At 60.2% G+C, this 12,387-nt stretch overlaps 1 protein-coding gene across 1 annotated transcript in view; it reads right to left on the reverse strand.

Moving 5' to 3' along the window:
- The window catches only part of KCNQ4 (potassium voltage-gated channel subfamily Q member 4), a 58,977-nt gene extending 49,841 nt beyond the window's left edge, over window positions 1-9,136 (reverse strand). Inside the window, exon 1 of the mRNA XM_040231549.1 lies at window positions 8,823-9,136. Coding sequence (XP_040087483.1) covers window positions 8,823-9,136 — 314 coding nt within the window. The remainder of the gene's footprint in view (window positions 1-8,822) is intronic.
- Window positions 9,137-12,387: the final 3,251 nt, after the last annotated feature.

The raw sequence follows: 12,387 nt of genomic DNA on the forward strand, positions 1-12,387 counted from the left end.
TTGCGGATGAAGAGGCAAGGGGTCCACAGGAAGCTTAGGGATGAAACTGCAGAGTGGGAGGCTGTCATCACAGAGGTGACTCCCCCCACCGCCACCAAGTCAGAGGAGTATGTGAGACACACCCTCACTCACACAGAAATTGTACATGGAGAGGAGGACCCAGGACAGAGCCCCAGGAGCCCCAATATTCAAGGAGCAGAAGGAGGAGGCAGCTGACAGAACCCTGGTAAGAGCCCAAGGGAAGGGCCTGTGCGAGCAAGGAGGCAGCAGGGCAACATCCCAGGAGCCACATCCTGGGTTCAAATCCTGTTTCAACAACTTATTAGCTATGCTGACTTTGGGCCTTACTTTCCCTATCTGTAAAATGGGGCTAATTTATTTTTCAACAGAAAGGAAGACAAAGGGCATGGGGTTGCGGGGAGAGGCATGGTTCATATGTTCCTCCCTCATCCTGTGTCTCTCCCACCAGACGGTTACCAGTCCCCAGAGGTTGGAAGATTAGATGAGTAAATGAACCCAGGAACTGCCCCCAACTCTCAGAGGACAGCGTGGAACTGGCAGGCAGCTTCCCTCTGTTCTCAGCGACTCTAGCACAACTCTCATCTATTGCGGAGGGGAGGTGGAGAAGGCCCCAGGCATGCTGGATTCTTCCTCCTGGCCTCAGTTTCCCCAACTGTGAAGTGAAGCCATGACCTGCTTGAGCTCAGAGGCCCTTCTGCTTTTGATGCTCTGCGGCAGGAGGAAGGGTGAGGGGAGAAAGGCCTGTTCCAGACCTGCTGGTCTTGCCCCAGGGAAGGTGGTCCCACATGGGTCTGGGGCCCCACTGTCCCGGGCCCTGGGCCGGGTCCTTCCAGAAGAGGATGGCAGCCGGGCCAAGCAGAGCAGGAGCAGAGGCGCCGGGATTGTGCTGACAGAGCAGTTCCTTCTCCCTTTTTCTCTCCCTACCCCTCCCCTCCCAGGGGACAGCCGAGCCCAGCAAAAAATAAACCCAAAGACAGTGACCTGGACGGGCCTGAGGCTCCCAGGGAGGAGCAGCAAGGAAGCAAGGATGAAAGAGAGGTAGCCTGTGCCCACCCTCCCTGAAAGTTCAAGGGTGCCTGATCTATTCCTCCCCTGCCCCCAACAGAGGGGCTCAAGCAGCTCCATCCACTCTCCTTCCATCACATTGTGAGGGGCCACTTGCTTGATAGGGACAATGAGCAGAGTAAATCTTGTCCAACCCAGCCAGAGGTGGGTTCCCCAGCATTGGAAAGGGTACCCCAGGGAATCTCACTCTGCCTCCTGGTGTGGAGCAGTCAGTCCTTCCTGCTGTCTGACCTCCATCTCACCTGCTTCAGTGGGTCCCTTTATCTCCAGCTCCCCACCACTTCCCCAGCTGCCTGGCCTGGATGTCTGAGGAGTCTCAGGAGAAAGCGTTCCCCAGATTTCCCTGCAGGGATTAGGGAGGGCCCCTGGGCTGGAGACCCCATTCCAACCATCCCTCCCCAAATCTCAGAAAGGAAGGAATCGCTGAATCCCTGCTCCCTCACCTCTCTCCCTCAGGCACTGCCCACGGATTCCCAGCTCAATTAGTCTGCTGCCTGGGGCTGCCCCTTCCATGCTCACTACCCCCCCAGGTGCCAACCTCCAGGGCAAGCAGATCCTGCCCGAGGGACAAAAGTTGCCCAGAAAACCTGGAGTCCTACAGTGGGGGCTTTATAGGGGCCCCAGAAGCCTGATCAGCACCCTCTCCCCAAACCCTCAGGGTCCCCGCTAGAAGGCAGGCAGTCTTTTGAGTGTCCTTGTCAGTGCTTCCCACTCCTGGGGGTGGGGCTCAGGGAGAATGTGCTGGAGAACTCCCACCACCCCGCACCCTACAAGGCTGACGGTCTGAGACAGCGGTTCCTCCCATTCATCCAGAGTCCCACTGTGCCAGGCAGACCTTACCAGCCCACTTTCCCGTTTAGCCCCATTTTACAGAGGGGGACAGTGAGGCTCAGGGGCTGGGGTGGAGTAGGGGGCAGGCATCTTCCCAGCAAGTGCTGGGACCGAGACCTCTCAGTCTCCTTGGGGATGCCCTGTGCCTATCCACAGAACAGCATGCTCAGGAGAGAGTGGGGGGTGGCCCTCCCCTCCCTGCCCGTGCCCTTAGGTCCCACAACTCCACTTCTACCTGCCTGGGGCCATGCTAGCTGCAGGGTTTGGCCTCAGCTGTGCAGTAACACTCTCATGGATGCCCTCCTCTTTGTGCACACGCGGACACGCACACACCTCCACCCTCTCTGGGAGCCCCCGGGAGAGGAGGCAGGAAAGCCCAGTGGTCCAGATAGACTCTACAGCCTCCTCACTGGACAGCCCCCACCACTGCCGCCAGGCTGGGGCAGACACGCCAGGCTGGGGCAGACATGCCTGTCTCCCTCTGCCTCCCCAGACCTGCTACAGAGTTAATGCTCTTTAATGCTATTTGTCAAGTGAAGGAAGGAACTGTCAGTGAGATGCTAGGCACCCAGCTTGACGTCCTGGAGCCACCATCTCACTCGCTGAGGGACGCTGGGCAGGTGTGTGACATCCCCTCACCAGCCCCACTTTCCTCGAGTGGGCATGAGCATAACAGTGCCCAGCTGATGGAATGGCTGCAAGGGTTAACAGAGAGAGTGCCGCGGAGCATTCCTCCGATGCCTACAGAGACGCGTCCTCAGGCTCCCCATGCGAGCTGCTCACCCCGCAACCCAGGGGAATGCAGCTCCTGCTCTGTCCTGGGGAAGACCCAGATACACTCACGGTGCTGACAAGGACATCCATCAAACCTCTCCCCAGGGAGGAGCGCGATGACAACAACAACAACATAATAATAATGGTGATACTCAGGTGCTTCCCCTCACTTGGCCCTGACAGTTCTAGAGGCAGGTATTATGAGTCCTATTTTTTCCTGATGAGAAAATAGAAGCTCAGAGAGGTTAAGTAACTTGCCCAAGGACACATAACTGCCAAGAGCAGAACCAGAAATGAACCCGAATCTGGCAGACTCGGATCCTATACTCTTAACCCGCGGTGGGGCAACCTCTGGGGAAATGAAAAGTCCCCCCTGTTCATCCATCTCAGCCCCACAACTGTCAGACATTCAGAATTCCCTGCCAGGCCCATAGCCCATAAGAAGGTCAGCCCTGGCCAAAGACCCACAGGTGTGCATGTGGGTGGAGGAAGGGAGCTGAGAAAACCTCCAGCTGGCTTCTCCAAGTCTGGAGAAGTTCCCCACACGGCCTCCTCTGGGTCTGCAGAGCCTTCCTCTCTCCCTGTTCCCCAGGCCATTTCAGCTCCCTTGACTGGCTCTGAGAACCTTATCACCCACTCAAAGTGCTGCCATCAGCCTAAGAAGAATCACCTCTTGAAACTCTCCTGGCTCCAACATTCTGAAAATATAGATTTCTGCAGCAACAGACACTGAAGTTAGACAGCCAGCAAGGCTTCCTCGATGGAAGGAACGAATGTACCATGGAGCTGGGATGGGGTCATAGACAATAAGAGATCCAACATGCTCCAGTGACCACCCACCCCACCCGCCTGCCTGCCAAGAAGAATGTGGAAAGGAGGGAGCAAAGGAGTGGAAGGGGAAAGGAGAGAGAGAGAAGAAGGGCTCGAAGGCTGGCAGGACAGCCTCTCCACTTCCCTTCTTACAAAGGCCAACCTAAAGGACTGACACTGCAAAACAGCAGAATAAAACCGTGGGTCATACCCCAAGACTCTCGCCATCGCAAGGCCAAGTTCTTGGAGCAATCTTCCTCATCAGCTGAGCGATGAAAAATCGTATCTAAAATCCTGATCTGGTGGTCCAGTGGCTAAGAACCTGTGCTCCCGATACAGGGGGTCTAGGTTCAATCCTTAGGCAGGGAACTAGATCCCACATGCTGCAGCTAAACTAAAGATCCCGCATGCTGCAGTGAAGATCCTGGGTGCTGCTGCTGCTGCTGCTAAGTCACTTCAGTCGTGTCCGACTCTGTGCGACCCCATAGACGGCAGCCCACCAGGCTCTGCCGTCCCTGGGATTCTCCAGGCAAGAACACTGGAGTGGGTTACCATTTCCTTCTCCAGTGCATGAAAGTGAAAAGTGAAAGTGAAGTCACTGAGTCGTGTCCAACTCTCAGCGACCCCATGGACTGCAGCCTACCAGGCTCCTCCATCCATGGGATTTTCCAGGCAAGAGTACTGGAGTGGGGCGCCACTGCCTTCTCCGAATCCTGTGTGAGGTGCAGCCAAATAAACAAAAATATTCAAGTCCTGATCTGAGAGGCAGAAGGCCTCGGTTCCAGGCACCGTTCTACCACCAACTCATCAGATGTGATCTTGGGCAAGTACCTGCCCCTTTCGGTGTCTTAGTGAACTCAGCAGTGCACCACAGGGCCCTTCAGGAGAAGCAAAGGCTGGCAAAGTGCTAGGAAGTCAGCCACCCACTCCCACATGGGTCTGGGGCTGCCCAAGGCGGATGAAGAAACACACACAGACCCATAAGGGCACTCCTGCAGCTGTGGACAGGCAGGGGCAGAAAACTCAAGAGATGGGACCGACTCTGCCCTGTCCTAGAGGTTTAGGCTGGGGCGCAGACCCAAGCGTGCGTCTGTGAAGACAGAGAAAAGGTGGGAGCAGCTGTGCAGTAGACTTCTTTCCCTCGGATGTGTGCTACGTGCGCTCTTACGACATCCACAGGCAGGTGTGTCCAAGTTGCCAGAGTGCGTGAGTAAGACACACCAATGGGCATACAGTGGGGATGTGTGCGTGCAGAATCATCGCCATGCACAACCAAAGTATGACTGTATGTGTGAGGCCGGGCAATTGCCATCCCGTTTCACAAAATCCTGCCACTGCCCACCTCCCCCCCCCCCACCCCGCCTGTGTGCTAGGGACACAGGGACAAAGGCACGGGAGCACAGCTCCTGAGCAACCCAGGGTTGGGGTGCAGGCTGGAGGCAAGGTGCAGGAGGAAGACAGTGCGGGCAGCCCCAGCTCTGGGCTGAGGCTCCCCAACGCTGATTGCGAGACCTCTCCTGAGCCTCAGTTTCCTCACCAGCACGAGGAGGACACCAGCACCCACCTTGCCAGGCTGCTGAAGGACACAGCAACTGTGGTTTATAGAGGACGCTTAGCTCGGTGCTCGGCATATAGCTGATGATCCACATGTGATCAGCAATTTCAGTTCAAACTTCAAGAGCCAACCCAGGCAGCCTCGGGGAGCAGCAGGGAGGCCCTGCACAGGCAGTCAGGAGTCTTCGGCTCCAGCCCTTGCGCCTGCCACTGCTCTCCTGTGTGATGGGTCTCCAGAGCCTCGCTTTTGTCATCAACAAAATGGGGCCGTTAAAATGTGTGGCCCCTTCCCTGGGGTCTCTGGGCACCCTTTGCTGGCCATGTTCTCTCTCAGACAGTCAGGGTGGGAGGTAGGGGGACGCCGGGGTTGGGAGGCTGAGGGCTTCGGGAGCTGCCGCTGCCTCCTTCCCTCCCCATTCCCACAGCTTCTGACCCCAGGGACAAGGCTGCCGGAGGATGTTTACAGAGTGTAAACCTTCACTTAGAGATCGCGGGGCAGCTGGGGGCTGGGAGCTGCAAGAGTCCCACAGCAGCGCAGCAGAGTGGGGAAGACGAGGGGAGATAGTGCTTTGCTCAGACTTGCCCCTTCCAGCCTCTGACTTCAAAAGGGAAGCCGGCGTGGCCCTTGGCAGGGGGCAGCAAGGAGCAAAGATCCCTTCCAAGGGCTCAGAAGCAGGATGGGCAGTGATGTGGTGTTTCTCAAAATTCAAAGAGCGGGGCCTGTGAAGAGTTGAGGGTTGAAATCAAGGACTGGGGCCCAGGGGAGGAGAGTGGGGGCTTGGTGACAGGACCAAGGGCCTGAAGGGAGGCGGGAGAGCTCACAGAGCCAGCAGTCCCTCTTTCTGGATCTCAATGAGAAGACAAGAGTCAGCGGGTTCCCACTTTCCAGCGGCTGTAGCCACTGGCAGGAGAGGCAGAACTAGGGCTGGTCCTCTGGGCAATCGCCCACACCTCGGGGCCAGAGACGGTGTGGGTTCTGGGTGGAGCCTGGCTGGCAGGTGCGAGGAAGGTGTGCCCTGGGGTGAAAGGGCCAGCTCACCTCCATTCCCTCCTCTCTGAGTCCTTCTCCCAGAGGCTTCCCTGCTGGGGCCCCTCCCACCAGGCCCCACATCTCCCGCAAGGGGCTCCTAGCTACCTGTGCACCCTGGACTCCCCTCATTTGGGCTGCCTGTGAGGGTCACTGGGGATGGGGGAAGGATTTTGACCAAAAGTGGAACAATCGGGGTTGAAGTCCAATGGTATAAAGCACTTCCTGGCTCGCCCAAGACCCTGCAGGGAGTGACCCCACATCTGGAGCTCCTCAAGAGCAGGAGAGGCCTCCCAAGCAGCCCCCTCCCCCAGCCCAATAATACCATCCATCCCTCACGCTCCCGCAGGCCCCTGCAGGCCCCTGCAGCTCACCAAAGTCTTTCCCACCCATTGCTCATCCAAGTCGAAGGCCCACAAGGCTGGGGTTTCTCCCCACTCTGATGGCCCAGAGATCTAAAGCTCAGAGAGCTGTGGCGATCAGCCCAAGACTGCACAGCATGCAAGAGGTGGGGTTCCTGACCTCTAAGATGAATGACCAGTTCCCCGAGATCCCCAAACATCCGGACATTTTCATGCCGTGTTTCGTCTCCCAGAGTTCCCGAGAGATGCCTCAGCCCTGGGCTCCTGGGGACAAGTGGTCAGAACTAGCCTGGCCCTGGCCAGGGCATTCCTGGCATCCAGAAAGGGCAGGATGTGGGGCAAAGGTACCAGCAGATTTAGCTCCTGGAGAGGAAGGAGCGGCCCCTCCAGAGGAGGGGAAGACAGTGTTGGCTAGAGGACACAAGGCAGGCCCTTCACCCCCAGTGTCCTTTACAGGGGCTGAGAGGCCGGGCCTGGAGATGAAGGACCCCCACCTCAGAGCCCTAGTGCTTTCCCAGGCCCAGCCTTGCCTTGGAAAAGTCATGTCCCAAGTGGAGCCCGCAGAGTGTCTCAGGCTCCGCGAGCACCCAGGCTGTAGGGTGGGCAAGGGCATCTCAATGCAGAGGCTCTTAATTAGCAGTCTCCTGTCCCTCATGCCCGATGCCACTGTCCCTGCTACCCCAGCACAGAACCTGTAGCACTCCAACAGCACTCTCTGCAGCAAAAAATTCACCCAGGCCCTCCCAGTGGGCACTGGGGATTGGGCTGCCCCTAACCACTGACCCTGACCCTAAGTCTGGCCTCATGTCTAGAGCAATCTCAACTCTCTGCCCTACCCCAACCTGGCCCACCTGAGGTCCTTGCACCAAGCCGTGGCTGTCATCCCCGGCAGGCTGGCACCAAGGTGCAAAAAAGGGAACATGCAGGCTGAAAGAGCTCCCTTCCTCTACCCTCCATGTGGTCAGGGGGCTCCTTTGCCAGCATTTCCTCCCCTCCCATCGGAAATTCTGTGGGCCAGTTAGGACTCGGCAGAGGCAGGCAAGCAGGCAGCAGTGGGTCAGGCAGAAAGACAGACCAAAGACAGCTGGAAACAGACAAGCAGAAGAGTGAGAGTCAGGTGGATAGGCAGATGGACAGACAGGCACACAGATAACTGGACAGGTCAACCGAGGGGTGAAAACAGACGAGAAGGAGAGACGGAGGCACAGGACAATTCACACACAGACAGAAACTCACTCTGGCAGAAGGACAGTCAGACAGGCAGGACTGTAGGGTAGTCCAGTGGACAGGCAAGGGGACCACCCAGGAGACCCTAAGACCAGAAGGCCCTCTCTGGGGGCAGCAATAAGGGATTCATATCTGCACAGTTTCCAGGGACCAGAGGTCTCTCTCGGGCACCTTTGAGCGTCCGAGCGCCAGGCCCAGTCTTTCAACTGATATCTGCCGGGCCTCTCATGTTCCCTGCTGGGCCAGGCCGTCCCCCAAGACAGAGCTCTGAGCTGCCAAAATTCACTCTTTACATCCAAGAAGGGTCAGTGTTTTTGAAAGTTGTAGGAGCCTGGTGAGGGGGAGGAGGGGGCCCGCAGCCTGGGTGTTTCCAAACCTACCCCTCTCCTCCTTCTTTTCCCCTGGGGGTGCTCAGAGCCAGGCCTGGTGCTCCCTGGTGCTGCCCGGGAGCTGGGCAGGCTAGCTGGCCGAGCCCACAGGGCAGGCGGCATGGCCCACTGCTGCCACGGGGAAGTTGAGGGTGGAAGGGAAGACTGCGGGAAGACTTACAGAAGTCAGCACACGCCAGTGTCAGAACTCTGGCGGCTCAAGGGGCCTCCCAAACACCTATAATTGGGGACCAGTCCTGGGCTGGGGTGGAGGTCGTCCCTGGAGAGGGACATCTCTGGGGGGAGCCCAGGCAGGAACCTACTGCAGCTACAGAGCTGTGGAGAGGGTGACAGTGTGGGAGGGCCAAAGGGTCCTCTGTGTCTGGGAGACAGAAGTGAGGAAGAGAAAAAAGGGAGCCACACTTTAGTGGCTCCAGATTGGAGAGAGATGGGGGACAAGAAGCAGGACGTGGAGAGTACCTGGAACAGAGGAGCAGGGGTTGGAGAAAGGGTGGAAATAAGGAGTTGAGGTGGGGGAGGTCAGAAGCCAGGTCAGGCAAGGGTCAGGACTTGGAGAGCGGGGATTAGGATCAGGCTGAGGGGGATCAGAAATCGGGCTCAGATCTGGGGGCAGAGCGATGAGGGTCGGCCGGCCTCGGGGCTGGGGGACAGGAGGCGGAGCCAGGGCGGGGCGGCCTTTCCCCCCTGGGCCCAGGCTCCAGCAGGGGCCGCGCGGGACGGCAGAGCGCGGGCGCGGCTGGGGACTCGGGGTCGCAAACTCACATAAAGACGTGGTAGACGAAGGCCCAGCCGCGGGGTCGCTCCAGCACGTTGTAGACCCAGTTCTGCAGGCGGCGGTAGCGCTTGTGCGCGGCGGAGGAGCGCTGGCCACAGGCGGAGCCCGAGCCCGAGCCTGGTCCTGGGAGGGGTGCGCCCGGCGGCAGGGGGCTGCCCAGAAGGCCCAGGCGACGCGGGGAGCCGCCCCCGCCCGCCTCGCCCCGCTCGCTCTGCACCGCGGTGAGCGCCACCAGCTCGGCGCGGGGGGCGTCCCCGAGCGGGGGGGCCAGGCCGAGCCGGCGCGGGGGGGCCTCGGCCATGGGCGGCGCCGGGCGGGAGGGGGCCGGGGCCCGGGTCCGATCCGGAGTGGGGGCGCGCGCGGGGCGCTCAGCGGCTCATGGCTCGGACCCGGGGCCGGCGGGGCGGCCCGGGGCTGGCGCGGTCGGCGGGGGTTAGGGGTCGGGCCGGGGCCGCTCCGGGGCCGGGGGCGGGCGCTCGGAGTCGGGGGGCCGACTGAGCCCGCGCTGACCGCCCGCTTCCCCGGCGACTGGGGCGGCTCTTTCCGACTCCAACTCTCTTATTACGCGCTCCATGCCGCTCGCCTTTCCACCTGCCGCCGGCGCGCCGCTCACATGTCAGCCTCCCCCGCCCCGCCCCGCCCCCGCCGCCCCCGCCCGCCCCGAGGCCGCCTTCCCAAATCGGGAGGGAGCGAGCGAGCCGGCGAGGCCGGGCGGAGGGAGGGGACGCGCGGGGAGGCGGCGGGAGAACGCCCCCGCCGCGCAGGCCGCCGAGTCGGGGCGGGGACCGGACCGCGTGGTGGCGGCCCCCGGGGGGAGCGCCGGGGCCGACCGGCCTGCGGGCGCGAGCCGCGCGCCGGCCTTCGCGGAGCTGCGTGGACCCGAAGGCCGGGCTGAGGGCGGGCGGGACGCCTCCGGTGTGGTCGCCGGAACGAGGAGTCGCTGCCGCGGTGGCGGAGGGGACGTGCGTCCCGCGGAGTTTAGGTGCGAGTGGATGCAGACGTGCCCGCTGTGTGTGCCGAGTGGGGTGGCTGTGGCTCCTCGAGGTGGTGGGGTTGAGTCAGGAGGGGCGGGGCGGGGGCACGAGGTGGATGGGTGTGCAGGGTCCCGCCCGCTGAGGGTGGCAGTGTCCCCGAGGTGTGACCCGTCGGCTTGTGCCGGTGCGCGTGGTGAGCGGTGTGTTAAGCGTGCCCGCGCAGTGTGTGGCGGCACGCGCTCCTGCCTGGACGGCCTGCGCGCGTAGCCCTGTGGGGCTCAGGTGTGTCTGCTCTCCCTCCCACCCACCGCACCTCTGCCCTTCCCTTCTTTAGGCTGCGGGAAGAGCCTCGCTAAGGCCACGCTGCCCCCAAAGTCTCCTCGGATCAGAGCGGCCTGCTCCGCGCCAAGCTGCTCTGAAGCGCAACCTTGTTCGCCTCCGGGTCAGGGCACGGTTCAGGGCACACGGGTGCTAGGAGGTGGGCTCTGAACCTGCACGGAGGCCAGACGGTCTCCCCCCGACCCCCTCGCAAAGGTTCAGAATCCCACCCCAAAACGGCGAGACTTTTCCCCGCTAGAAAGTTCTTGGTGCCTGACCTACTCTCTCTAGCTTTGGGGGAGGCCCTTTCATTCCCGTTAGCCCCCTTGGTCCCGCCCACGGTGGTCCTTTGTGTTTCCCCATTCTCCTCCCCTCTTTCCCCTACCAAAGCTTCGGCCCCACCAGCCGCTCCCTCCGCAGGCCCTGCCCCAGGGTGAAGCGCTTCCGCAGCAAACTCTTCCCGGTTCCTCCGGGAGGATCTCGGGGGACGGAGCCGAGCGGGAGGGGCGGCAGAGGGGGCGGGAAGGAGAGCTCGATTCTCAGCTGTCAGCAAAGGCAGCATTGATCTGCTGAGCGCCAGTGGGGGAAGGAGAGAGAGGGAGAGAGGCAGAGCTGCTGGCGGGCAAGGAGGGGGCTGCAGGGAACTGGGGGTCCCCGACTGGGCTTGGCAGTCGGCTTGTACCCCTTCCCCAACAGTGACCCTTTTCCCTCTGCAAGACAGGGCCTGCCTTTGGGGTCTAACCTGAATCTCTCTGGCTGTCCCTGGGGCCAGAGCCTGGTGCCCCCACAGCAGGTTATGCCTCTTCCTCCCTGGTAGCTGGGGAAGGTTTCTGGACCCCAGGGCCCAGCTATGGCTGCACTGCAAAAGCTGGGTTAACCACTCCTCTCTCCATGAGCTGAAGCTAGCATCCCTTAGATACACAGCACTACCTTTACAGTCGCTAGGGGACCTCTTGACTGTGCTTCCCCAATCAGGGGCCCTGGGAGGAAGACTAAGGTCTGGGGACTTGAATGGTGGGAAGAAAAGCAGTTTTAAGGGATCTAGGGGGTTTCCTGGGGTCTTTTTGAGGCCCTTCTTCTGTGGCAGAAATGGCACTTGAACACACACTCATCAACACCCCTTCCTTTGTGCTTCCCTTGTGGCTCAGCTGGTAAAGAATCCAGCCGCATTGCGGGAGACCTGGGTTCAATCCCTGCGTTGGGAAGATCCCCTGGAGAAGGGAAAGACTACCCACTCCAGTGTTCCGGCCTGGAGAATTCCATGGACTGTACAGTCCATGGGGTTGCACAGAGTGGGATACAACTGAGCGACTTTCACTTCACTTCTTCATCGACATCCAGAAGAGCTGAAACTGAATCTGATTTGGGAAAGCCGAGCATCAAGTGTGGCATCACCTCTGGATGCCACGGCTTTCTTCCAATTTGTGAGGAGCCCTCACTTTCGGGAGAGGTCTCCCATCCTCTCCCAACTCCAGCTCCAGATGAGCCTCTGAGGCAGCAAGAGAAAGAGAGAGACTGTGACTGTAGCTAGAGGGATGGAAGGTGGATCTCAGGAAGAAGTTTCTTGAGCCCAGAGGCCTGTGTCTCCTGCAGAAGCACGTGTAGTGGGACAGGCCCGCTGCTTTTTAAAGTGCAGAGTCATGTGAGAGTTTCCTGGTGGCCTAGTGGTTAGGATTTTGGACTTTTACTGTCATGGCCTGGTTCAGCCCCTTGTTGGGGAAGTGAGATCCCACATGCTGTGTGGCAAGGACAAATAATAATACTAATAAAGAAAGTGGAGAGTCATGGAACTTTTCCTAAGGAGTAGGGGATGGGGATGATGGTTCCAGGAGGATGTAAGCAAAGCTTAGTGTGTGTGTGTAGGTGTGTGTGCACGCGTGCACACGCATATTGACCCACACATGGGAAAGTGAAGGAGGCAGAGGAGACAGTCCGCTGCAGAGAGGACAGGTGGCCACTCTGAGGGTCACCGAGTGGCCGTCCTGCCCCATCCGGATTCCAGGACGTGAGTATGACCGGAAGGAGGGCCTTTCCCCAGCACAGCCTTTAGTGACTAAGACACTTTTCCGAGCCCACAGCTGTCTCAGGCGCTCTCGGTCAGCCTCCCTGCTGGAGGTGAGGGAGGGGGCAGGCTGTGGTCCCCCACCCTCCTCCTGCCCTCTCTCCCACCTGCTCCCTTCACCCCATCCTCAGCAGATTCCTTCCCACTCACCCCCGCCAAACCCCCACATCTCTTCCCGGTAACACTGCCCAGAAGACA

This window comes from Oryx dammah, unplaced genomic scaffold (genome assembly GCF_014754425.2).
Source record: "Oryx dammah isolate SB20612 unplaced genomic scaffold, SCBI_Odam_1.1 HiC_scaffold_28, whole genome shotgun sequence".
NCBI lineage: Eukaryota > Metazoa > Chordata > Mammalia > Artiodactyla > Bovidae > Oryx > Oryx dammah.